At 38.2% G+C, this 26,492-nt stretch overlaps 2 protein-coding genes across 9 annotated transcripts; one reads left to right on the forward strand and one right to left on the reverse strand.

The window, feature by feature from the left end:
• Nucleotides 1–291: 291 nt before the first annotated feature.
• On the reverse strand, nt 292–4,398 carry RWDD2B (RWD domain containing 2B). Of its 5 annotated transcripts, none has more exons than XM_030020784.2 (5): nt 4,285–4,398; nt 3,393–3,611; nt 3,235–3,302; nt 2,159–2,524; nt 292–1,446 (listed from the first exon to the last, which is right to left on the reverse strand). In XM_030020784.2, exons 2-5 carry the CDS (start codon nt 3,597–3,599, stop codon nt 1,209–1,211), a joined length of 879 nt encoding a protein of 292 aa, XP_029876644.1. In that variant the 5' UTR covers nt 3,600–3,611; nt 4,285–4,398; the 3' UTR covers nt 292–1,208. The 5 variants fall into 5 exon arrangements, with proteins under 5 accessions (XP_029876644.1, XP_029876646.1, XP_029876645.1 ...); XM_030020786.2 differs by having other exon boundaries at nt 4,323–4,340; XM_030020785.2 differs by lacking the exon at nt 4,285–4,398 and adding an exon at nt 3,793–4,041.
• Nucleotides 4,130–25,469, forward strand: USP16 (ubiquitin specific peptidase 16). 4 transcript variants are annotated; one of them, XM_030020777.1, is made up of 18 exons: nt 4,130–4,242; nt 6,335–6,440; nt 9,002–9,180; nt 9,830–9,933; nt 12,357–12,460; nt 14,331–14,512; nt 15,489–15,581; nt 16,264–16,394; nt 16,752–16,839; nt 17,740–17,818; nt 18,697–18,788; nt 19,763–19,819; nt 20,994–21,161; nt 21,779–22,451; nt 23,164–23,258; nt 24,486–24,572; nt 24,876–25,032; nt 25,146–25,469. In XM_030020777.1, the coding sequence occupies exons 2-18, from the start codon at nt 6,374–6,376 to the stop codon at nt 25,268–25,270; spliced, it is 2,481 nt and encodes an 826-aa protein (XP_029876637.1). In that variant the 5' UTR covers nt 4,130–4,242; nt 6,335–6,373; the 3' UTR covers nt 25,271–25,469. The 4 variants fall into 4 exon arrangements, with proteins under 4 accessions (XP_029876637.1, XP_029876639.1, XP_029876640.1 ...); XM_030020779.2 differs by having other exon boundaries at nt 4,136–4,242; nt 14,334–14,512; XM_030020778.2 differs by lacking the exon at nt 4,130–4,242 and adding an exon at nt 4,469–4,534.
• Nucleotides 25,470–26,492: the final 1,023 nt, after the last annotated feature.

The raw sequence follows: 26,492 nt of genomic DNA on the forward strand, positions 1-26,492 counted from the left end.
GCCAGCGCGTTGTGGTGAAATATAACGTCGGTGTAATTCTAGCTGAAAGAGCCTTAAGCTTTGTACCCGTCACCAGAGCTCACAGCGCGGAGACGGGAAGCGTACGCCTTGGGCCCTTTATTAAGCCGTGGTATTGCTGTACTCGTACAGGGCGTTATGGTTTGGCAGGGCTTCTAACAGAGACAGATCTGCGCTCGTCGAATGCCATCACTGCAAAAGGTGTCCGAGTCCCCGCCAGAGATGTGAACGTCAGGAACTTTACTGGATCTACACAAAAATACTTAACCAACATCAGAAGCAACCAAAGTCTGCTTTTTATGACGTGTGTCCATCTACATACGGAACCCATAAGCAAAAAAACAAACTAGCATTTATTGATACAAATTTGTTGAAACCGGACTCAAAAGCATACGCAGCATAACACACCTTAGATTAGCGGACTGCCAACTTGCGGACTCAGTGGGATGAGGATTGTTCTACTGGTTTGGACTGCACTGTGAGGCAGACCAATCCTTGGTAAGCTTCTGCTTTTACATGAGTAAACAGACTAGACTCCTCACTTAGATCTGGTGGAGCCACCACAGTATCTCTCTTACCTGCATACACGCTTTTACCTGCAGAAAATTCCTACGCCTCAGAGTAGGCATCCTAGCTCATCCTGTCTGTGCGAAGAAGGCTTTTGTGAACTTGCTCCCTCCCTTTTTATTTTTTTCTAAATAAAACATTAATCTCAGCACTTAATATACTTTCAGGTAGAAAGTAGAAGAAAAGACTGTTACAAGAAAGTCTTCATGTAGTGTATGTAAACAGTAACAAATAATGTAAACATCACATTTCCTCTCCTGAGATATTCACTCCTCATTTTTGTCTCTTCTTATTCACACATTCATTCACCATAATTCCATCTATTCATTCATCTATAATTCTCTAACTTCCCAGTAGGTTATCAAACATATTTGCTTTCATTGTAATTAGTTAGCTAGATACCCTAAATATACTTAAAACCAGAAAGTGTAATAAAGCATTCATTTAGTCATTTTCATTATTCAGGATTTCACTGGATATTTGTTTTCATTGAAAACTGGACTCATATAAATCACAAATTATTAATTCCCTCTCCAATCAACTGCTGCAGAACAGCTAAGGATTTGTAACAAGGATTAACTTACAAATGAAGGCACTTGGACCTGTGGTGATCTTCAATCCCTTCAATGCCCTTCAACCCCAAAGTACATTTGAAAAATGTCAGCACATCCTTTTTCTTCTAAAAAATGATATAACTGCCCCAAATCCATATGATTTCCTCTGGCACCATGTGCATCAAAACATTTTTCTTCCAAAGTGGAGAACTTTCTTTGTTTCTGAATCTCAGCATGTCCTCCACCTTCCAAAGAAACATCTTCTCTGTGCCGAATGAGAATTCTTTTCCACGTTAATCTTCTTACTCTGAAAGCAAGTAGAGAAATATGAATCTATCTATAAAATAAAGACTGTTTTAGAAAATACTATGAAATAGCTATTATCACAGAAGTCAATAAATTCCATTTGTACATATATCTTGACAGAGATAATGGTTCCCTAGCTGGTCATAGAAATATTGCTCACAGGCAAACACTCCCATAAGCAGGAGTTTGTTTCTTTGTATCTCCTGAGGATTCAACAAAAACCTTACCGTTATTCCTCACAAAGTAATTCATGAAGATGTGGTTTCAATTTCAGTGCTCACTTCTGCCTTGCCTGTGCTAAGAATTCTCATATTCTTGTACTCTCTTAGTTGTTATAATCAAATGACAATGTTCATTTTGTCTGCACCACCCAGAAGTTTAAATGATGGGAGCAGAATAAAACATGAATGTAAAGCAATATAACAGCATACATATCTAACACGACTGGGGTACTGCAATCCATTGCTATACAAGTGAAAGACAGAGGAAGATAAAACAGAAATAAATGTGCACCGTGCGGTACTAGTAGCTTTGCTGCAACCAACAGCACGGTGGATATTCAGAGTTGTAAATACATTATGAAGAACACAAATACTTCACAGACCTTTACAGGTTGGAAAGTGGTTGGATTTCCCACCTTCTGGCCACATACACAACATGAAAAATGTAATAGTCTAACTATTAAAGGCAGTTAAGCACAAAGAAAAACTAACCTTGACCAGAACTCTTCACAACTACTTTGTAGACCTTCTACGCAAACAACACCTGGTTTCCCTGGCATGCAAAACCCTGACAGAGCAAGCTCCTTGGCCCAGTCAATAATATTCTTTCTTTTTTGCTTGTTGTAAATGTGGTGACTATAGATCCACAATCGAGTGAACGTCTTGTCTTCTGACTGCATGGCATTCGATGTTGTCACTGAGGAAGACGAACACTCTTTGTCAACATAAGCAGCTGCATGGTCTTTAACCCATTCCCTTGCACTCAACATGCAGGGCTCACCACTGCAGTTTTGCATCAAATACGTTTTTAGATCAGAGTTCAGGTGAATCTGCTGAGAGCGGCTTAATGCCGATGACCTAAAAAAAAGAAAAATACAAATGCAGTTGTAATAGGCTTACGATTTAGCATGTCTTTCAAACAGTTTTACTTCAAGCTGCCAAAAAAATCAGGCCATATTTAGATGGTAGGCACTTGCTATTGAAATTTAAGTCATATTAGCTATAAAAAGGTCTTAATTAGCATTTAATTGGTGTGCTAACTCTTGAGTTCACATATAGTACTACCAATTTGTAAATCAAAATCAAGGAAAAGGTACTTGACAAGTAAGTATGGTGGCTGAACTGATTTCCTGTAATACTCAAGGCTACTTCTTTAAACAGAAATGTTCCAATAAAAAAATAACAGAAGCCTCGGGGTAACAGCATTTTGACAAGGGAAGAATAAGACCATTGAGTAACTTTTCACTCCTTTACTTAGTGTTAAGCCTTGTCAAAACGGACAACAGTCTCTCTTCTTGAGCATCAGACCTATGAACAGTATCTACATGTAACCCCTTGGTACAGAAGATGGCACGCCTCCACACTTTTCCCATTTTTCTCACTTATTTGCTGAGGACACCAGAGAAATCATAACCTTGCAGATCTGTTTTTCTTCGACACGGTTGTCCATCTGGCTTAATTTGACAGTAAACTATCAAAAAAGGACTGCTTTTTCCTATTATAACTGTATTTATGTAGTACACCATAGTTTCTAAATGTTTTTATTAGCTGTACTTTTAATGCCATACCTCACAGTAATTTCTGGTAGAACAGTTGGATACTTGAATGGTAAAGCACAGGCCATAGAGAATTCCACCTAAAAACAAATGAGCAAATGTTCAGTTTGAGTAAGCCCTAAAATCCCACAAAATAAAAATTAAAAAAAGTAGAAAGGTGTTTATGATACCATAGAGGCATTGGTGACCTCTGGCTTTACATTCAGTATAAACTGAACTTTTGAAGATGGCATCTCCGCAGACTCGTTTTCAGCATAGTGTTTCAGTTCTGCTACAGCCAGCTGGTCAGTCACAACGAACTCTTCCTCATAAGGAAACATGCTAGAGAGTAAATCTAGTTCTGAAATTTGTATCTCAGCTTCTTCTCGGTTACTCATTTCTGTTGTTTCCTAAGCAAAGAGGAAATTAGGGATGAAAAACAGGGCTTGAATATGGGGCAAAGTTCATTAACCATCCCCACGGAAATCACACGAATCCTTGTTAACCAAGCCCATCAAAAACGAACTCGTATTCGTCGGGCAGTTGGCAGCACGAAGGTACTCTGTGACAGCCCACGAGGTTTCCATTGACCTGAGGCGGGACAGGATGTGGTTGGCGGTGGGTCACCAAACCAAGTTCTCTCTTACGGGGCCGCACACCCGGAGCGCGGCCGCCTCTGCTCCTCTGGCGGCCGCAGAGGTGGACGTTAGCGCGCCTGGGGAGCCTCCGCTCACCCGTCGGGGTCGGACCCCGGCCCCGGCCCCGGCCCCGGCCGGAGGCAGCTCCCCTTCCCCGCACCGGGGACGGAGCGGGGAGGCGCCAGGTGCCCGCGCATGCGCCGACACGTCCCCGTCCCCGTGCCCGTGCCCCTCACCGCCCTTCCCCTCCGCCGTGCCCTCACGGCCCCACAATGCAACGCGCCGGAAGCGCGGATGGCAGCCGGTGGCCGTCGCTCAACCGCCTGGGGATGAGGTGAAGTTGCCGGGCTGCCCCGAGACGGAGCCATGCGCCACCGAGCTGTTCGCCCCGCGGCAGCGGCAGGTGAGGGACGGAAGCACCGCGGTCCTGTCGTCGCGCTCCTACCACCGCGGCCGCTCTCCTTCCCCCACTCCGGGACTCACTCTTCCGGCGCTCCGCAGCCTCCGTTCCGGCCGGGACGCTCGGCTTTCCCTATTGCCTGCGGCGCCTGCCAGTGAAGGCGCGGGAGGCGGGCGCGGGCCAATCGGAAGCAGGCGGGGCGGTGCAGCGCGGCGGGGTGCGCGGCGGCGGGGCGAGTGTGTGAGCGGAGGGACCGGGGAGCACGTGGGCGGCCCGGCCCGGCCTGCGGGACGGGGTGAGTCGGGCGGCCCGGGGCGGGGGGCGGCCGGGGTCGAGACGGGCCGAGCCGAGCGCCCGGCCGGGCTCTGCCGAGCCCCGGGACGCACCTGCTCCCCATCGCTGCCCTCGGGACAGGGAGCGTCGGCTCCCCGCTGGCCACGGGTGTCCGGCGGAGCCTCTGGGGCCCAGCCGGCTGCCTGGGGCGGGCGCCCGCCGCGCCCCGGTGGTTTCGCAGGCGTGCCTCTGCGGGCATTTTTCCTGGGTCTCCGTGGGACGCAGGTGCACTCTCGGTCGTTTGCGGGCGGCTCTATCTTGCTTTAAAAAAAAAAAAAAAAAAAAGTAAATACAACGGTCGTTTCATTGCTTTAGCTGTTGGGCTCTGCAGCGCGTTTCCTCGCGTGGGCCGTTCCATGAAAAAGGCTGGTGAAGAGCCTGTCAGACAAGTCTGTCCAGACACAGCGTGGGTTAAATTAACAGCTACATGTGTTCGTGCTCTCCTGCTTTCCTGGCAGGAGCAAAGTCACTTTAGAAAGGATTTTAACAGTTTAGAATTGTTCATAAAATATTGTAGCTTTTTGTGGAAAAATGCGCTGTGGACAGAGTTTGTTGGATGAACCGTCATTTCTTTTTGTGAACAGATTGAATGCTAAGTTGCAAAAGTTGTTAATTCCACTCTTAACGAAGTGGCTGCCTACCTGTCATTTAATGACTGGGTAATCTGTCCTAAAAGCATGCTTTAAAAAGGTTTTTCGTACAAAAAGGCCTCTCTGGGTATCGCGTCTAAACTTTTCCCAGCTTAGTTTCTCTCTGATTCTCGTGGGCTGGCTTCGTTTTTTGGCTATGACAGCTGCAAGTGGGCAGCTGTTCTCTGTGGCTGGCGTGCTGCTGAGCACGAGCTAAGAAATGGTTTTGAAAGGACGAATGTTACAAGTCAGGTTTAGCGCTGTGCTAACATGTTTGTGTGAAGGATGGACAGCAGGGTTAGGCCAGTCTGCAAAGACTGCGTAAGACTGCAGAGACTTGATTTTGAACCCTTTCAGCTTGCACGTTTTCATTCTACAGCATATGTCAATTTTTTTACTTTACCTGATCTTTTGTGCAATAAGGCACAGGACCTTACAGGGGCTACAGACTAGAAGCTAAAAATGTCTTACCATACGTGCAGTAGCCAACTTTTTGAAGGCAAGCACTTGGCTTAGGACTCTGTAGTGGTAGATCAGTCTTGTCTAGAAGGGTTTACAGGCATACCAAATATCAGACCCTATCTGAATTATTTGCTTGGTATGTTGGGAAGTTGATGATAAATCTCCCCCAGTGAAGAAATTGAAATATCGGAATGCCCATTGTCTGTATATTTTCCAATATATTAGCATATTTGCATGTGTCAGACTTCATCAAAGATACAAAGAATTTGCAGTAAGGAAAACTGAAAGATTGTAATTGCAAAAAACTTGAAGATTTAATTGGGACAGAGACAATTCTGTTTCCAAAAATCTCTGTGTTACTAGTTAGTACAAGTCCTAAAGTTTTACAGGATTTTTGATACTTCAGTTTCCCATCTTGTTCTTTTGTGCAACGCTTTTGATTTAAGATTTTAAATCATTTGGTTTTTATAATTCATACTGTGATCTTGCCTCTACAACAGTTACAATTGTTTCATGTTAATGTATAATTAATTTATTTTCTTTTGAAAATGTCAAATTAGAACAAGTTAATTCATCTCAAGGGACATCTCGGTCATAGAAATAATTCATTGTTTAGCAATGAAGAAGTAAAACCAAAACCTACTTTCTAATTTACTGTTTCTCTTTGCTAGGTCACTGTTGCATGTAAGAAAAATTAACAGACTACAAATATGGGAAAGAAACGCATCAAAGGCAAAACTGCACAGTCTGATGAGACTCTGGATATGGAGTATGTGGGTATGTGTCCTCAGAGAAGTCTGTGGTCCTAATGTTTGTTTTAACCTCACAGAGGCCTTGAAAATTCATTAATGTTAGAAGGCCTTTACGCTAGTCACTGACTTTGAAGTCTCATTTACAAAGTATGTGTTCGTATAATTGAAACTGAAGTCTACCAAGAAATATTAATGTTGCTACTTTTCTAAGTATGCTAGAAAATAATAATCCTGTCTTGAAAACCAGGATTATTTTCTGGTTTTCAGGAAACTCAGACACACAGTTCTTTACTGGTACACAGATCGTGTTGAATCATATAAAATTCCTCAGAATAGGAAGGGTTAGTAGAGTCAGCTGCTAAGCTTGTCATGATAAGTTTAAGTAGCATTTTCCTAATGCAGATTTTGTTGCAGAAGGTTCTCACTCCAGCAAAAAAGATTGTGATTAAAATATTTCTGTGAAACCATTTGTCTTTACACTAGCAACTAACTTGATACCAGCCCTGGACACCTCAGCTCTCTAGTCATAGTGCTTTTCCCTTAAAACCTCTTTTTCTTCCTTGCCCTTCGATTCCTTTAGAGAAACCCCCAAATTGTTAGTGTTATCATTCTAGCTGGATCTCACCCTTGTATTGAAATTTTGTTATCTTGTTTACCCTGGTTATTCTAGCTCTTGTGTTTCCTTGTGCTGCATAGCATTCTCTTCTACCACCTTGTCTACCAGGTCACAGATTCTGTCTTTCCCATCTTTTTTGTTGATCCTGACTGGGGAAACAAGTTGAGCCATGCTAATTTAGCTGGAAGAAAGAGCACTTACAGTTTTAGCCGAGAGGCTCAGTGTGATGGCCTGTTTATCTTAAATCCAATTCTATTCTACTTTGGTTTCCTGCTTGTCCTGGTCTTGTGGTAGCTTCGGTCTCCTACAGCTTTTTAGCTGCTTTTAGGGGTTTTGTTTGTTTGTTTGTTTGTTTTCTGGAGTCAAGATCAATATCTGCTATGACTGTTCCTCATTTTTCTCCAGCAAAAAAAATCAGTTCTGGTGCAATTGCTGATGGCATCGCACTTCTGTGGCTTAAAATAGGCTAGCTTACCCTGACAAAGTCCTGTAAAGCCACAAATGTAAACTAAGACTGATCATCGTGAATAATTCCACTGTACAGTAGCAGCCAATATACAAAAGGTTTATTTAAAAACCACAGTTTTGAAGTTGTAGATGAAGCTTGTGTTTTTTAAAAAGGCTTAAATAATGCATCAAAATATCCGTATTTGGCTCTCCTTGGCTAGCATTTGTACTGTGGTAAAATCCTATAATCTTGGACAGAAACAGAACTGTAGGTACAAAACTTTTGACCGGTTTCAGCTCATTCCAAGAAAAGTTTGCTATCTTGAGGCTGTAATCTAGCATATGGTCCTCAACAAAGACAAATTCAGAGCTGTTATGCTACCTGAGCAGTAAAAATATCTCTGTAGCAAAGGACTTAAGACAGTTGAATTACGTAAATAACTATATAATTCTTCTCAATAGTAGTTTCGCAAAAATGTAATTTTTTTTAACATATTAAGTACATACAGTGTTCTTCTTTTAGCATGGGTTTGTTTACTCTGTGCTTTTTGACTTTTGAGGTAATTCTTTGTACTGTCAGATATTTGACTGTGTATTTGCAAATTTAGACATTTTTAACTGCAAATAGTGAAGAACTGTAGGCTGCTGATGCTAAATGTCTTGGAAACCTACATGGTTAAAAAAAAATTATGTTCCTCATTTTTTATTTGGAAGAACTTGAATCAGTTTGCGTATGCATTGTCTGTCAGTCGCAATTTCTCTGTACATGACTTAAGCTTAGAGGCAGCTTCTCTTTGCTCAAGTGTTGGTGTAACCAACAAACTTAAAAATTAAAAAGTAAGTAAGACAAACTCCTGATAGAAGCTCATAGCAACAGATGCCTGTTCTCCGTGTAACAATTCTTAGCAGAATTTGGTTAAATAGATGAGAGTTCACACCAGGCCCAGAAGGTGCAGCTCCAAGTAGGGTGTAGTATTGTAGTGCGAAGTGATAATGGTATGGGTAGGATGACTCTGCCATTCGTTTTTATCATAGTCTGCTGCATACTTTCACTGAGGCAGCTCAGCTGGAAGCGTAACCTCCATAATCTCCACTTTTATAGGCCAGCCAGGTGCTGCCTTGGTGACTGGGAACCGTGGCAGTGGGCTGTGGCTGCTCCCTGGGAGGTGTGGGAATCGTAACGCCACAATAATAGAAGCCCACAGCCTGGCACAGTAGGTAGGTTTGTATCCAAAGGTTTTGTCAACTCCTCTGACTAGATGTAGATTTGAGTGATACTTTGGGGTTTTTTGTTGTTTTTTCTTTTTTTTAGTAATGCAGTAATCAAGGATGCAGCAACAATATCCCTGGATTGTGAATGGGGGTAACAAAGGGTTTCTTTCTGATGTGTGCTAAATTGTCAATGTTTCTTTGACTCTAGAAAGGCTATCCTAGCTTCTGGATTGCTGCCTGTGTCTTTGAAGCCTAGAGACATCTGCATTTGTTATGATACCTATATCCTTCTTGTGCTTTTTATTTTGTAGCACCTGTGTGCAAGCATATTCGTAAAGGACTGGAACAAGGTCATCTGAAAAAGGCACTGCTGAACGTGGAATGGCATGTTTGTCAGGACTGCAAGGCAGACAATAAGACACAAGAGAAATCTGAGGAGGAGACTGATGAAAGCCCTTCGATATGGTTATGTCTAAAATGTGGCCACAGGGTATCTCTTATTTTGTTGTTAATTTGTCTCAATATCTTTCAGTGCCTCATAATATAGTGGAACAAGAGAGCTTCTAATTAAACTCTTATCACTTTTTTATTTTAAAGGTGGTGCTACATAAATGATTTTGTATATTTTAGTGTGATTAAAAAATGTCTGCTCTGAATTGCAGATGAAGTACTTAGAAGCTTGGCACAAAGGCATTTAGCAGACTTAAGGCTAAAACACAATCTTGAGGACTTACTCTCCTAGAAAGTCTAAATTATTTTGCTAAGAAAATAAAAATTTCTGTTAATGTTCCTAATTTGTGATTTTTACAAAAAGGTCTTATGCTCACATTAGTTTATTAAACTTAGAACTCTGCATGGTGAAGAGGTTTTTGTTCTGTTTCATTCTTCAAGCTGTTCAAACTGGAATTTGTAAATTAGATGTTCAGTCCCTGAGCAACTTTATGGTTATTCTGCACCCAGTAAGTTACCTTTCTCTCTGCAGAAATAAGTGTCTTGAAATAGAGACCCATCTGTTTATCCTACTTAGTTAACATAATTAAACAGTTTTCATTTTAATACTTTGTTTATACTCTGACTTTATGTATGTTTCATTGATAGTCAACTGGATTTTGTGACACTTCTGGTTATCAACATTATAGGGCTGTGGCAGAAATTCTCAAGAACAGCATGCTTTAAAGCATTATGCAACGCCAAGATCAGATCCCCATTGTTTGGTTCTCAGTTTGGACAACTGGAGTGTGTGGTGAGTTTGTCAGGCAACAGTTATAAGATAGAGCTAGAGGGCAACAGAGGCTGGGATGTAATTTGTGTTTTCTTTTCTTTGTGAATTCTAGGATTTATCTCTAGACGTATATGAAGCATTTCCACACACAAAAATCCCAGCAGTCTTTGCTGAGATTTGCTGAATAAGTATTACTTTCTTGTAGTATTCGTAACTAGAAACTTTTCATAATTGAAGTTGAAATTGACCAACTAGCAAATGCTGTTGACTTCATATTTTACTGCTTTTGCTTGGTCACAATACTGACACATGGAAACTAATGTTGATATGTAGCTCTAAATCTTAATTTTCAGCCTTAGGAGAAGCTCCTTTCTGATGCGCACACAGTGACAAATTTAATTACTTTTATTTTCTCAATAAATATGGCTTCTTAAAACTATATGTATAGTTAAGAAGCACAGCTGTAGAATTACAAGATGGTACTGGATCAATCAATACAAATTCCATCTCCCTGGTCGTATTTCCTTCTCTTAAAAGGAATAGTGCATTACTATATAAGGGGGAACCTTAATTTTCTAAACTGTGTTCTATAGAAATACTGTGCCTGACTTAGAGTTTTAATTTTTCTTAGTAACCTTTTTTTAAACTTATTATTTGTCATTATGTTCATTTTATATAACATTATCTCTTTATTTGGCCATATTTAGCACTTTTATGTGTAATGATCAGTATTTTTATTGAACTCTGGAATGGAAATGGACGTTATTAATAACACGTATTACTAATGAAGTAGTAAACTTCTTTCTGTGAATTTAAATTTGTGTTAAAATTATGGTTTTGAAGTGAGTGCTTTACTTTTTCTGTTCTAAAACTTATATAACTTTTAAATCTAAGTACTTGAGAATGAGAGGACGTTGTCTAAGCAAGATGTTTTGTTTCCTTCTAGAATCTCTTGGTTGTACAAACTTGCACAAGAAATTATTCAGAGATTGATATATTGGGTATAAATTATTGTTACAAATCAAACCTGCAATCAAGAACTGTATTTCACAGTGGGCCTAGTACATAAAAGCAAAAGCAGTTTTGATCAGAATTTATTAATGCTATGAATGTATGAATAAATCTCTCTATGGTGTGCATGCATATGTGGTTGAAATTGGATTTGAATAGTACCTGTAAACAGTTGAAAGAAACATTTTGAACTTGGAGAAAGAGGAGAGTTCTAGTAATTCCTGGAGTTCTGCTGGTTTGGGTTTACAAGTGCTATTGTATGTGTTTTCAGTACTGGTATGACATAGCAGTTGGATATACTTAACGTTTTTCCCCCACTAGTCAAACAGCCATCGCTGAAAAACTTTTTCTAGTCCCTTGATTCCTTGAAGGTTACCTACAAATTTTTTGAGGGATGAAAGGTTATGATGTTAAAATGGCCCATAGAAGTAACTATCGTTTGTTATTCCAGGAGTGAGAATGACTATTTTTATAATTAACCAGACAGACAAAATATTCATACTTAGGGATCCAAAAGTCAAGCCAATTTTTTTTAATGAGACATGAAGAAATGTGAAAATTGCGGCTAATTCCAGGGATGCTGGGAATTTAAGGAAGCACTTTGCTACAGGCTTCTGCTGCTTTTCATATCAGAAAATAGAGCCTGACTTATGGTAACTGTGAAATCTGCTAAATGCATTTGTGCCTAAGAACTGTAATTGGTGTGTTTCAAAGTGCAGAAGTATTTGCATTCTCTTCAATACCTTTTGTCACCTCTTCAAAGAGCTGATTGGGCAGAACTACAAAATCAGTACATAGAACTCTCCTTCAGCTGTATGTGTTCTGGCAGAATTTTACTCTTACTTCAGCCTTTATCACTGCAGCTTCTCTCACAATTTTGTTTAAAAGAGATTAGTGGCCTAACCACACACTTCTTTGCTCAGAAAGAAACAAATATGTTTCTATCAGCAGTGGAAGAGCAAATAAAAGTGTGCAGGATTAATGGAGGACACTGATTTATTTCTTATCCATTTAAATATAATGAAGTACTTGCTTGGCTAGAATTCTCAGAATATTTTCCCATGCCATAACATTTGTAAGTAATTTTCTTTAGGGCCCGATATCTTAGTTTCTTGATTTTGGTAAAATTTTCCTGCATTTATTTTTCTTGCAACAAGATTTCTAAGCACATCTTTTAAGAGTCTAATTTATATTTGTAAATTGCAATCTCCAGTCACTCAAATCATTTAGTAAAGATAATTTTTAAACTTGTTATTTTCTTGATCAGGAATAGATTGAACTCTTCTTTAAGGCTTCTAAATCATAAAATAAAACTTGTAGTTTTGTAACTTTGTGTAATGAATTGCATCAAACAAGCAAATAGTTTAGGATTTTTAAACAATAGGAAAAAAATTAATTGTTTTTCTTTGGGGGGGGGGGCGGGGCGGAGGCAGGTGCTACATATGCGATAATGAAGTTCCATATAGCACTTCAACCCGATTGGGCCAGACTGTGGATTATGTTAGAAAACAAGTTTGTATTGACTCATCATGTACAGGTAAGTAATTATAGTATACATACAGAAAATCAGAAAATCCCTTAAATGTAGGAGACAGTACTGTAAATTTAGAAGGCACACTAAATTAGATTACCATAAGGTGCTCCAAAAGTTAAAAGTAAAAAGCTGATTTCTTCCTTTTTTTTTTTTTTTTTTCCTTTGTCAGAATTCTGATAGTGGAAGTAATGTCCTAGCCCGTGGACATAATTGGACCAGGATTTTGCTCAGTGTCCTCTAAACTTTTACAGACCAGAAATACAGAAATAGGAGGAAAAAAATACAATTTTAATGTGACTGTTTTTTTTAAATGTGACGTTCAGTTGTTCTGTGAGTAAGGAATTGACTTTCAGTACTTAGAAGTGCTGTGTTTATTCATCAGTATTGCTCGGTCTGTCTTGATCTGAAGGAGAATTGTCATTGCTTAAGGATCATTTGATTTGATTTTTTTTTTAAGTATTTTTGTAGGTATTTGTGAATGTATCAGCTGGAAAGACTAAGTCTCCAGCTGTTGCAGTACATTTCCTAATGGAAGGAGTATACAAGAAGATTTGTCTGCTGGGTCTGTACATTTAGTATAGGTAGTTGCAGTGCATTCAGAACTCTCTAAAATAGCATGTTCAGCCTGCAGTCTATCTGCAAAACAAGGTTGTTTAAAAGGAAACAAACCCAGCAAAACCCCCTGTTTCCACAATGGCAAAACTGTTTTTATACAAGGCATTTCCACTGGAAAACTTGGAATAATTTGCATATCAAAATAAATGCTGTAACTCATAGCTATAAAAAATGCCAACACCATCCTACACTTGGGTGAAGTCATAGCTTCCTTGAGAAATAGATCATAACCATCCAGCAATGCCAAGGGGCTGTCTCTGAATATTTGTTCAGGAAGCAGCTGAGGTTTTCCCACAGGGACCAGAATCTTTGAGTGGTTTTGGTCAGTCTTTCCCAGATACGTAGTTTCTCTACATCTGATATTTGAATTTCATACTCGTTGCCAAAATTTTCTTCTCAGGTTTCAACTGGAAAACAGATGAATACCTGGGTGCGGTTGTCTGTTTCAGGTGTTCCCTCTGTTGTCCATCCATCTGTTTCTTGTCCCTCTGCAAAGATTGTAATGTCTGTTTTCCTTGCTTCCTCTGATCTGGTGTTACTTTATTCTAAAGTTAACCTTGGCTCACAGCCCTCTTTATCAGAAATCTAATCAATAGTAGACTGCCGAACTGGCAGAACCAGTGTGGGTGTTAACCAGTGTGGGTGTTGTTCTGAAAATTACCTGGAATTCCCTTACAGTTTTATTAAACAGGTCATCAAAAGTTTGAGCTATACACCAAAGTAATTTTGGGGAAAATGTCTTTAATGTGTCTTGAAGAATATAAACCTTCCAGTTTCATCTGTTTAGGTTCATGAAATGAACATGAGAATGCTTTGACAGTGGGAGGCCTGTGCATTTCATTTCAGACAATAGTGCCATGTCAAAAGGGATATTATCTCAGATGCCGTCTTGTTGTATAAAGTCCTAACATAGGTGATTTTGCAAGAGGAATGAAATTTCAGATAACACATGCAGAGTTTCAGAGGTTGTTGGCATGAATGGCTTGTGGGCCAATTGGCATGTTTAACTTCTGTGCTGATCTGAAATGGCATTTCAGGGGTTTCTTGATTATTTTGTTGTTGGTGGTGGTTTGTTTTGTTTATTTTTTAACTCTTGTTACCTGGACAGTTTAAGAACCTAAACCAGTAGTGTTACAATTACAGAACTAATTATCATATGTTTAAGTTTTAAACACTGTAGATTACTGCTGCCTATAGTAACTTTCCTATCCCATTCGCTGTGACTGGGTTAATATGTGTATTTTTTTTATCATTTCAGTAGAAAAACAAGAAGAGAACAAAGAATTTGAAAATAAAAAAGTAGAGAAAGACAGCAAAAATGAGCAAGAAAAGGAAGTCTCGCTTAAAGAAGAGAATTCTCATCCAAGTACTAACTCGGAAGTAACTGTGAAAGGACTTAGTAACTTGGGGAATACATGTTTCTTTAATGCAGTGATGCAGGTATGGTAGTTATTGCTGCTCTTAAAAAAAACTTTGAGTAACAAAAAACCCCAACAAACAACTCCACAAAAACCCTGCCCCCGGTATTTTACAATGACCCAGTTAGAATGTTATTTTTATCTGCCAAGAATGATGGGTTCTTTCTAAAAATAGTGTGTTGGCCCAGAGAAATATGAAGAAATGGAGCTGCAGGTTCAGACATGCTCTAAGGGAAAATATAACAAACTGCCTTGTCTTTGAGGGACACTGTATTTCACTGATGTAGATTAAGCATGCCAACTTCCTAATTTAGTAAAAAAAAAAAAAAAAGAAATAGTCTGGCACATCACCCTTGCTGACCTCTTGAAATATAAGCGATTAATACCCAAAGACTGTGGGTGTTTACTGAAACAAAAATGTCTCTGTCAGCAACAGGAAATCAAATAAAAGTAAATTATTAACAGGATGAGCATATTGCATTGCCATCTTGTGTGTCTTGCTCGACTAAGAGGTGTTTGGATAGAATAAACTTGCTCTTTCATGTGTATTAAAACTCGCATGTAATCTTGTGCTCTTTGGCTCTTGATACTGAAGCTTTACTCGAACAAAATTCCCACTGTACTTGCAGGTTTTAGTAAACTTTGATTTTCATTTTTTTAAAAACATGTTTTAAATGAAGCAAATATGCTTGATTTTTAGAAACAGACACTAGTAAACAGACTGCCAAAAGATCAGTCTGTAGAATAGTACATTTAGGGTTTCTGCAATCTAAAGTAATACATAGAGAGGACGCTTGGAAGTCATGTTCACTGTATGGAATGTACCTTTAAATGTTAACTCTGTTAGAATTTCCAGAGTGGTAGTTACCATTCTAGTTCTGTGGGAAAAATAAATTGCTGCTAGTCTGGTTGCTACAAATTCCATGACCAGTGGAACTCACCTGCCCTTCCTCTTGTTCCCCAGTTACCAATCTTTTTCTTTCTTTTCTGTTCTACAGAATTTATCACAAACTCCAGTCCTGAGGGAGCTGCTTAAAGAAGCTAAAATGCCTGGCACAACAGTTAAGATCGAGTCACCTGAGTTATCCATGGTATATATGCTTTGACCTTCATAATGTTTCTCCCTGCCCTTCCAATCTGTTAAACAAGCAATATTCATCTCTGAATTTTAAAGCCATTTCAGCTAAACACTAACAAGATTAGGATGTAAAATTAGTGGGAACTTCACCATAAAGCTACTTCTGAAGTCAACGAAGGTCTTTCTTTCAAAGTAAAAGAGCAGTGATTCAATACTCTTACCTATTAGTTGTCATCAAAGGAGTATTTACATTATGATTAAGTTATTTAAAGGATGAAAATGTGTAACTTTTGCTATGGTCTCACTTGTCTAAATGCAAAATAGGAAACTAGAGCATGTCTGCAGCACTAACTTAAATAACGCACCTGTCATTACAGTTAGGGATTTGGATGGGAAAGAAGGGTTGTGCATTTTAAGAAATTGTATTTTTTTTCTAATAAAAGCAAGAAATACAGAGTTGCAACTAAGCAATAAATAATTAATGATTCTTAGCCCAACGTTTTTGCATCATCTCATGAGAAACCATGTGTTGATTGTTTTTATCAGGTTAACTTACTGCCATTTTGGAATTTTGTGTATTCTATTTTATAATAATGTTTTCAAGGACTGAAGTGTTTTAGATAAGGAAAAACTTACTGCAGAATGTCTGTCACCAAATTAAGGCAAAACAACATTGTTGCTTTTGTTTAAAACAGGAACCTCAGCTGATAAAACTAGATCAACCAGGTCCTTTGACATTAGCCATGTATCAGTTCCTGACAGAAATGCAAGAGACAAAAAAAGGGGTAGTCACTCCTAAGGAACTTTTTGCTCAGGTTTGTAAAAAGTGAGTATCTGTACAATTGCATGTTATAGTGAGTATGAAAAATTGTAGTTGTTTAAAAAGAAGGTCAGTTTTCTCCCTTTTTTTTTTCCTTGAGCTCACATCAGAGCATATAAAATTTGTATAATACTTAACAAGTTTTGAAAGAAGAGGATAAAGAGCAAAATATAAATGAATAGAAGATATTCAGTGATGTTCTGATTAGCTAGCTTCATATTTTTAGAAAATACCATCTTAGACACTTGTTGCTTTTATATACATACTTGCTTGAGATTTTGTGGTTTTGTCTGGTATGAATTGTTTTTACTTTGTCTTTCTCTAAGTTCAGTTATATTTTACAATTATTGTCTCATTTAACAGAGCAATACGATTTAAAGGTTATCAGCAGCAAGACAGTCATGAATTGCTTCGTTACTTACTTGATGGAATGAGAGCAGAAGAAATCCAAGTGAGTGCTAATTTCATAGTTGCACATACTTTTCTGCTACATACCCCAGACCAAGACTTTCTCCTCTGCTGAGGGGAGAAAGATCGTTCTTTCTGAGATAAGTCAACCCCTGTAGAGTGGTTTGTGCTGCCCATAGCACTTACTTGAAGCAGATTAGCAACAAAGCTATAAAACTGGGCAGCCTCTAAGCAGTGGGGTTGTGAAGGAGCAACCACAGGCATTACTGTTTTCATTTAACAAAACTATTCCAAGAGAGAAGTTTGTTTATGGCCTATGTGTCTTATATATATTGCACACATTGTTTAGGTTTCTAAGGTAATAATATTTTCTGCCTTTTTGGAAAGCAGCGTACTGGTAATTCTTTATGCTTTTCTAGTAAAATTAAGTAGAAGGATTCAATTTTGCTTGCTCTAAATGTCTTCAGTTAATTCAACACTTCTAATATAAATGTCTGTTGTCCTTCAGAAATAGATTGACTTGTTCAAAACTTCTACAGAAAAAGTGGGTTTGGAGTATGTGTAGTCACCCTAAAGATTGTCCTTTTGTCTTAATTTCTGAAATGCCTGAAAGTTCACTTGTAGAAGTTCCTTTTTTTTTTTATTTTTTTTTTTTTATTTTTTTTTGCCAGTTTTAATTTGGGAAAGTATTTCATCCTTCGACTGATTTTTCATACATACTAATTGCAACATTACGGTTGTGAGCTTGTTTCTTGGTTGATTATTTTTTTAATATCCACAGGAACTACTTTGTATCTCTACAGGTGTTTGTGTTGTTTGTATTGATTCTCTTAATTGGTGAAGATTAAACTTTTTCCTCCATCTGAAACATTTTGTAAAATGAACTAGTTAACTGAATTAGTTTAGGAAATTTTACAGTGTGTATTTGTTTTGAAAATTTCAGCAAGTAAGTGTTGGAATACTGAAGGCGCTGACTGACTCTAACAAACAAAATGAAGAAGAAATTAAAAAGAAAATTAAAGGTAAAATACATGTTACTGATGTTGTGATAATTTAAAATCTTCTGTTTCATTGAAGTACACAAAGTAATAGTATCAATCAAAAGATACATGTTTAATTGTACAACTTTATGCCATCTGTTGAATATGTGTGTATCTAGAATATAAGGCTCAATGGGTTAGTGTGTTTATTTAAATGTCTTACTGAACTTGGTGGCATTTCCTTCTTAACAGTGTAAGAGAGGGTTGATTCTCTAGACATTATACATTAAAATATGTTTGGGTAGTGTTTAATCAGTCAAATATTATGTAAGAAATTAAAATATTAGCACATGAATGTAATGATTTATTCAGTCCTAATAGTCCATTGTTACTTAACGGTGGTATAAAAAAAACCCAAACAGTGAACAAAAGAATTTTTAAAGTTTTCAACATGACTTAGGTTAGAAGATGAAGAACAAGTTTAAATTCAGACCATGTGCTACACTGAAAATATAACTTGAGGAAATTGGTTTTGTTTGTAGGGCACCTATAAAAGTCAGTGCTTGTTTTTTAGCTTCAGACAGCTGTTTAAGTCCTGAGAGAAAACAGGAATGCTTACTGGATGCAGTACTTCTGAGAAAATAGGGAAATGCATTTGAGAAAGTAGGTAAAGGTGTTGGTTCAGTCAAGCTGTCTTCTGGAAATGTGTTTTCGTCCCCATTCCTTTGATATAAACGAATCTTAATTTAACAATCTTGCTGTACTTCCTGAGGAAACCAGAACAGGCCAACACATTCCATCATACATCTTGCATACTGTATTCTCTTTCTTTTTTTAATTTGGTATGCCATAACTAAATTGGTTGCCAGTATATTATATGTAATATTATTAACTTTACTATATACTTTGTCAATTCTCAGAATATGAAAAGAAAAAGGGAATACAAAGCGTTGTAGATCGAATCTTTGGTGGAGAATTAACCAGTACAATTATGTGTGAGGAATGCAGAACCGTAAGTAAACTACCTGCTTTGAATAGCCTAGAGTATAATTTCATGTAATCTGCAGGAGAACCCCAAAGTAACTATATGGAGACATAAGTGAAACTGGAGAGGTTTGCTTCAGTTAATACACTTCTAAGAGTTGGCTGGCTGCATACTTTTCAAAGAGGGGCATGGTTTGGCTGGTATCTTTCTTCCTGTGTGTTATAAAGCTAATCTTTCAGTTCCTTTCAGAAGCCTTCCAGAAAAAGAGGTCAGCAACAGCAAGCTGCCTCTGCCAGAGGAATTCACTCTCAGATTCCTAGTAAACACCTTCCAGTGCTACAAATTGTAGAGTGAATGAATTGTTCTGCTACCAGAAGTCTGCTGCTGAGGGTCCTTTCCTTTTTCATCAGATGATTAGGTTAGAAGATGAAGAGCAAGTTTAAATTCAGACCATGTGCTACACTGAAAATATAACTTGAGGAAATTGGTTTTGTTTGTAGGGCACCTGTACAAGGTTGGTGCTTGTTTTTTAGCTTCAGACAGTTGTTTAAGTCCTGAGAGAAAACAGGAACTCTTACTGGATGCAGTACTTTCCCTTTCCCACACTGCAATGACCGTGGGATTGCCAGGAGAATAGTTAAGCAAGAAGGCACTATTGCGATAATGCATCTTGAGAGTGAAGTAATTAAGGGTATTAGTGAGTGGGCTAGACGAATGTCCTGACTGATTGCAGATGTCAATCTTACAGGCCCTAAGTTGGGTTCTCACATTCTGGGCCACTAGAAAACTGTAATTTGTAAATTATTTCTGTGGTAATATGACTGCTAGATTTCGGTCAGGGGTAGCTGTTTGTGAAGGTAGATTATCAGTGGTTTACATTTGTATGCACAAGTGAAAGCATGCACTGAATGCAAACAAGGCTACATACAAATAAACCTATTGATAGCAAGCCAGCCACTTCCAAAGAAAATTAAATTGGTCTCTTGAATATTCATTTAAAGGTATCCTTGGTCCACGAGTCTTTCCTTGATTTGTCACTTCCTGTACTAGATGATCAGGTAAGAAATTGTACGTGCTTGCTTTTTGGCTTAGTTTTTGTTTGCTTATATGAAAACACCTTTATTATATAATCACTAGGGAATGGATTTATGCATCCTTCTAAATGTCTCTTTTGAAAGTTAAAATTATAAATTTGCCCAGAAAGATAGAGAATAAGATTTTCATGAGAGTCATTCCTGTAAGTTGTGGCTCATAAATTGTCTCTGGAAAATTACTGGTAGTGTGTTGGTGATCTTCCTGCTTTGTCAGTTAATGTTTCTAATGTAGAGATTGGCTTAGGGAATAATCTAGTATGTTCCAGTGTTGTCTCACTATTGTAGAAGACTGAGTTGCAAAGAACAATGTTTCCGAATTCATCTTCACTGTTGTAAAACTGAACTAAATTGCATGACAGTGATGGGCGTCTAGTGGTTGCTAGAATGCTTTTTTTTTTTTTTTTTTTTTTTTTTTTTTTACTTTTTTCACCCGTTTTTCTGCATTGAGTGCAAGAATACTTCTCATAATACTCAGGTTATTGAATAAAGTTAAGAAACAGTAGAATAGTGTGTGAATACTTATTTGATCAATATTAATTTATTTGATCGATCCCTAGACACTCAAAATACTTTATTTGCTTTGTGTTTCGTATTGATAGTCTGCATATGTAATATTTCAGATTTGTTACTTAGCACTGCTCACACAAAAGCTATTGAGTAAATATGGAAATGAAAACCCCTCAGCCAAAGGGATCATGTGTCTCCTGCAGCAAACAAATTTCATTTTAGCAGAAGCAAACAAATTCTGTGGCAGGCAGTTCAACTGAAAATGTCTCCACTTGTGTAAAATGTTACTCTTCAGTGCATTTAATGAGATTTACGTCTGTTCGAGCCAAAGGTAATGTTGCGCCTTTCCAGGTTCAGAATTTGGCCCTTGATAGTCTTCCTTTTTCATACTGTTTCTTTCTGCAAGTCATTGTTTCATGTGGACTCCCTCTGGAGTGAGGCACCTCTTTTGTAAACATTAGGGTGGCATAAATGAGTTAGTTGTATGTTATAGTTACTAGAATGTTATATCTTGAGCTGAAAACTCACATAACATTTCATCCCTGCAGTTTTCTTTGGAATACTATTTTGTTACTCAGGACAGTAACATCTCTACTTCTGTAGTTGTCTTGTGGCTTTTTGTTTTTTGCAGAAAGTAAAAATCACAAATGAGAGAAACATTAAAAAAAACAAAGAAAAGGAATCTGAAGATGAAGAGGACAAAAACAATGACTGTTATCTTAAGCAGAGAGATGAGCCCCCTGGTACAAGTAAGCACCTTCAGAAAAAAGCAAAGAAACAGGCCAAAAAACAAGCCAAGGTTGGTTTTGATAAGTATTTCACTCTTATTACTGAAGTGCTTGCAACTTCTGGTAAAATAAATTCTTTCTGCTTCCTCAGTTTAGATGAAGGAGGAGACAGCTCAAAATTTCTCCTCACTCAAATGCACAACTGAAAAGACCTATTTTATCTGCGTCTTTGCTATTAAGATGTTACATGTTCTGTTAAGAGTTGCTGTGCTAGGAATAAGGTAATATCCAGAGGAATGTGGAATTTTTGTTGCCTGTCTGAAGTAGTATTAATTTGTATCAGGCAGCTGTTCTCCAGTCAATGATTGCAAGAATATTTGCAAAACTTTAGAATACAGACATAAGAAATTCTCAGGAAGATACAAAGGAAATCGTTAGTTGTATTTTGAAGATACTGTGTAACAAGGAGCAGTGGGAACTATATCTGCGTGAGGATAAATTCAGTATTGGTTGCATTGTGATCACCTCTGATCATGAAATCATAGATTTTGCTCCCCCCTCCCACCCTTTGCATCTATGGCATGGCATGCTACAAAAATTTTGATAAAGTAATTGTAAGAAATGCTAAATATCATGTAAACTTGCTCTGGTTTTTGTATTTTTGTATATTATGTATTCCAATTTGCAGAGCCAGCGCCGCCAGCAAAAACTTCAAGGAAAGGTGCTTCGCTTAACAGATATCTGTGCAACTGAACAATCAGAAAAAGACATCGAGTATAACCAAGAATCAGAGGCAGAAATTAACTCTGAAACTCCTGATAGGAAGAAAGAAGAGGAATCATCGAATGATGGCAGAGATCACTGCTTAACTCAAAAAGACTTGAGTGTACAGGGAAGTAGTACAGAAGTTCAGAGCATGCATGAAAATACAGGAAAGCCAGAACAAGAGTGTATAGAAAGTGAGTCTCTCATGGATCTCCCTATGGAAGGATTAGATTCTCCTATGAAGTTTGTCAATGGCCTTGACAACCTATCTTTGAAAGATGAGGATGATGAAAATAAAGATGAGGAAGAGCTTGCTACTGACTTTTCAAAACTACACTTGGGTGCCAATGATGAATCTGATACAAGTACTTTAGATGACCTTCAAACTGTTCCTGTCAAGACATGTGAAGTATCAACTGAAGATCCAGAAACAGCATTTTGTACTCTTGCAAACAGGGAAGGTCTGAACCCCGAAGAAGGTTCAATCCATCACTGTTTGTATCAATTTACCCGTAACGAAAAACTTACTGAGACCAATAAACTACTCTGTGATGTATGTACACAAAGACATTATGGACCAAAGAAGAACATAAAAAGTATGACAAATTACCTTTTAAAAGAAAACTTTAAATATGTCCCTATCTGCTGCTTGGGTGGGTAAGGGGGGGAATGTCCCTAAAGTGGTATTTGTATAACTTTAACTTGGATCAGTTGAACTAGTATTCAGTGGGTAGGTTGTGAGAACCTCTTTCACGCAGATTAATACAAGTAAGTTCTTAATTGAGCAGCATAGTAGGCTCACAAGGTTGGGTACAAATACTGCAGGACTGAAAAAGAAGAGTGAGCAAAGATGAGTGGGTTTGTGTTTGGAGGGACGGAAAGGGCATTTCAGTCTAAAATTTCATTATGTGGATGATTGTAGGGAGTAGCTGTTTAGCAGGTGACTTTTCTGTTCTTCCCTCAAATGTGAAAATTCTGCTATGACAGTTATAGGGAAATCATGTTGGTGTTTGCTGAAAAGGCCAATAAAAGCCGCATGCAATTTCTGATTGTGAGAGTTGCAGAGAACAAGCACTGCTTGTGCTGACACTGCTCAGACATGGTGTGAGCAGTTACTTTTGTGATACAGGATCTGCAAGATGGCAGCTGTTGTACAGTTCATCGTTTAATGTGATGTTACAAAGGGGAATGTTCAGTTTCTCAGTTGTAGTAGATGATGTTATAACAGTGTAAATAGTGAAAATTAAAGAAATTCTTGCTGTAACATTTGTTTAGATGTTAATCATTGGTGTTTTCTCTTTTCTGCAGGTGAAAAGAAGTATGTTTATACTAATGCCAAAAAGCAGATGTTAATCTCTCTTGCTCCTCCAATTTTAACTCTTCACTTAAAGAGGTTTCAACAGGTAAGTACCAGGCCAATATTGCAAAAATGTGTATGTATATAGTATCAGTTTAATATGTATGTATGCACATAGTACTAGCTTAATTTAGAACTAATGTTAGCATATTTTCATTTCCTATAAGCCTGTTTTGTTTTGGGTTTTTTTTCCCCAAGGTTTGGAAGGCATTGGTGCACAGTGTTGGGTTTTGTGGTCTTTGAGGAGTTGGAGTGTGTTTTCCTGAAAGAATATTCCGTTAATTATCTGGAAAACACTGTTTCTTGAGCTTATTTGCTATATATTCCCTCGTTATTGTTATCGCTTAGCGTATTCAGCAGTATCTTGGCATTGTTTCTTGCTACTACAGCAGTTCGTGGACTCTTACATTTCAGTACAGATAGAATAGGGTCCCTTACTAAATGAATGTAACAAATAGGTCAGTAGAATTGGAAAAGAGAGGATTCCAAGCCTTACTGGGGGGGTGGGTGTGGGGAAAGGGATGAATGGAAAGCAATGCAACTTAAGTCTTATTTATAGACACCAAAGTAATGTGGCTTAGCTTTTTTCCAAGTTGTAGGAAAAATTTTAATTTAGGGCTTTAGCTTTTCAAGAAAGAAAGAGGAAAGGAATCGGGATGGGAGACGGTATTGCTTCTTCTAAATTTAAAGCTGTTCAGTATTTTTGTCAAAATACTTGAAAGATAAGGGAGGTGGCTCTAAGTAGATGAAAAACAATTTCACAGAGAAAATGGAAATGTGTAGCCTATTCCAAGAGACAGTAACATGATTAAGAAAATAACATTTGTCATCATCTCCTTTTGTTTTTCCAGTTTGATACTGGGAGATGATTTGAATAAGGGGGGAGTAGAAGTTACATCAGTTTTGATGATATAAAATTAGATCCTCAGGCATATTACAGTATCTGAGAAGTAAGAGATGTCCTCATAGTTATATAAGTACATTAGAGCTGATTCTTTTTCCACTTCTGCTGCCATTAAGTTACCATAAGAGCAAGTTGAAGAGCTGTCTTAACTTGTGCTCTAGTGCAGCACATGAGGGCAAGGAGGTAATGCTGGAAAACCTTGGGCATTGGAGGGGAAAAAAAAAAAAAGTTGCTTTTTTCTAATTTTGTGTCATGTAAAACTAATTTTGTATTGTTGAAACTTTAACCTGAAACATGCAGTAACTAAGCATGCTTTTAATATGCAACATTTTAACATTATGGGGTTTTCCTCTACTTTGTCTCTTTAAGGCTGGTTTTAATCTACGGAAAGTTAACAGGCATATCAAGTTTCCAGAAGTGATAGACTTGGCTCCTTTCTGTACAGCTAAATGTAAAGTAAGTGGAAAAACAATCAGATTCTCCTTTCCCATGTCTAATGTGCTTTCACAATTAAGCTGCTTAGCAGAATCTTTGTAGAACGCTTGTCAAGCTTCAGTTATTTTGTGTGATAATACAGGATAACTCACAAGTGCAACTTGTAGTTGTGTCAGCGTACTTCCACTGTTCATAGCTGTAGTGCTTGCATGAATCTGTAATGACCAGCTTCCCTTTCATCAGCAAACAAAGCAAAGTGAAGAGTTTACATTCTAGCCTTGTTTAAAACCCCATACCTGAATACCTAAACTTTTGCTTTTATAGAATGTGGCTGAAGGGAATACAGAAGTACTGTACTCTCTCTATGGAGTTGTTGAACATAGTGGAACAATGAGGTCTGGGCACTACACTGCTTATGCTAAAATGAGAAGTATGAACAACCATCTCTCTGATCTTGTCCTTCGAGGACAATCTCCTCAAGGTAAATAATAATAAGAAATATTTTACAAGTTATTTCTTACTGTAGAACAGTAACACAATTGATTGCTTCAGTTCTTTGTAATAACTTTTACTCCTAAATTCTTCTTTTCACAGCTTTAGCAACTGAACCAGTAAACGGGCAGTGGTTCCACATCAGTGATACCCATGTACAAGCTGTGTCTGCATCAAAAGTGCTGAGCTCGCAAGCCTATCTCCTGTTCTATGAGCGACTGCTGTAACTCATCTGAGAAGCCTTCTTTTATGTGCAGCCATCTTCAAGTGGTCTGAAAGAAAGCAAAGACTCACAAATTATGTTGTTAAATGTTGGAGCTACTGTATAAAACTGCAGGAATATACTTTATGCTTCTTAAGACACACTGACAAATGGTTAACTTATACTTTTTCCAGTGTTTTCACTAAATAAAAGGTTGGTTTGTTTTTGGTTTGGTTTTTTTTTCAAAATTACAGCTTTGAGCTTCTATTGAGTAATTTGTGTGTTGGCCCAGACAAGCAACCACTACTTTTAGTTTCCTGCAGGTCCTATACATCTTAGCAGCTCTTTTGCTCTAAAGGGACCAGCTATGACTTTGAACTATAGTTATCTTGGCTATCATCTGTTCCATGTGTATTTTAGGACAGGGTTCCAAGCATAAGAAGCTGTTTCTTCCTACACATCTTAGAGGTGAGACAAATTCAGCATCAGCTCTCTTTCCACTGTTGGTTTATGTCCAATAGAGGAGCCCTCAGTTTGCTAACTCTCTAGGAATTTTGCATGGGAACCTTACATGGGTATTTTGGCAAGGCTGAGCACTCAGCTTGCTCTCCCTTTCACTACAGGCACCCCAGCATAGTCTTTCTGCACTAGAGGGGTAAGAAAACTAGTCCCACAATGACTTGTAAGTTTCAAGTTCTCTTCTCCACAGGCTAGGCTTCACATTGTGTTTCATACAGATAAAATCTTGGCTCCTCCATGCTACAGCAGCAGCTGCTTACATTCAGTGCATTTTTCACAACAACCTTACTAAGAAAATGGGCAGTCTTATGTGTTCTTGTTACCCTTCTTTACAGTCATCAGCAGTAGCACTTGTGCAGCTGACTATATCAGTATGCCAATCCTTCTGAAAACTTGCTGAGTTTATTTTTCAGCCACACCAGCAACTGACTATAAAGTGAGCATTAGTGTAGCTGTTGTATGGCAGCCTTATTTAGGCATAAGATAGTTCCCGACTTGATTTAGCCTTCCACTCCCTTTTGGCTGTGAAATAGAGTAGCACTGGCAAGAGTAATAAAAGGATTAATTATTGAAGTGGCTTGAATTTCAAGTGCAGTTCTCCTTTCCAGATACTCTGAGACACACAAGCTGTTTACTTTCCAAGAAGAATCTTAACAGGGGCTTCAGCTGAAAGATTCCAGCACTCTGCATCATGCTAGCTATCACTGCTTGGTGTTTATTTTTAAGGC

The sequence above is a fragment of the Aquila chrysaetos genome, chromosome 7, assembly GCF_900496995.4.
Source record: "Aquila chrysaetos chrysaetos chromosome 7, bAquChr1.4, whole genome shotgun sequence".
In the NCBI taxonomy this organism is placed as follows: Eukaryota; Metazoa; Chordata; class Aves; order Accipitriformes; family Accipitridae; genus Aquila; species Aquila chrysaetos.

Excerpts from the sequence above, each read along its gene's own strand:
- RWDD2B (XM_030020784.2), bottom strand. The coding sequence starts at position 3,599 with ATGAGTAACCGAGAAGAAGCTGAGATACAAATTTCAGAACTAGATTTA. Across the intron at positions 3,303-3,392 it reads AGGTCACCAATGCCTCTATG|GTGGAATTCTCTATGGCCTG; the intron begins GTATCATAAACA and ends ATTTGTTTTTAG. Across the intron at positions 1,447-2,158 it reads TGTGAAGAGTTCTGGTCAAG|AGTAAGAAGATTAACGTGGA; the intron begins GTTAGTTTTTCT and ends ACTTGCTTTCAG.
- USP16 (XM_030020777.1), top strand. The coding sequence starts at position 6,374 with ATGGGAAAGAAACGCATCAAAGGCAAAACTGCACAGTCTGATGAGACT. Across the intron at positions 22,452-23,163 it reads ACCAAAGAAGAACATAAAAA|GTGAAAAGAAGTATGTTTAT; the intron begins GTATGACAAATT and ends TCTTTTCTGCAG. Across the intron at positions 23,259-24,485 it reads ACTTAAAGAGGTTTCAACAG|GCTGGTTTTAATCTACGGAA; the intron begins GTAAGTACCAGG and ends TGTCTCTTTAAG.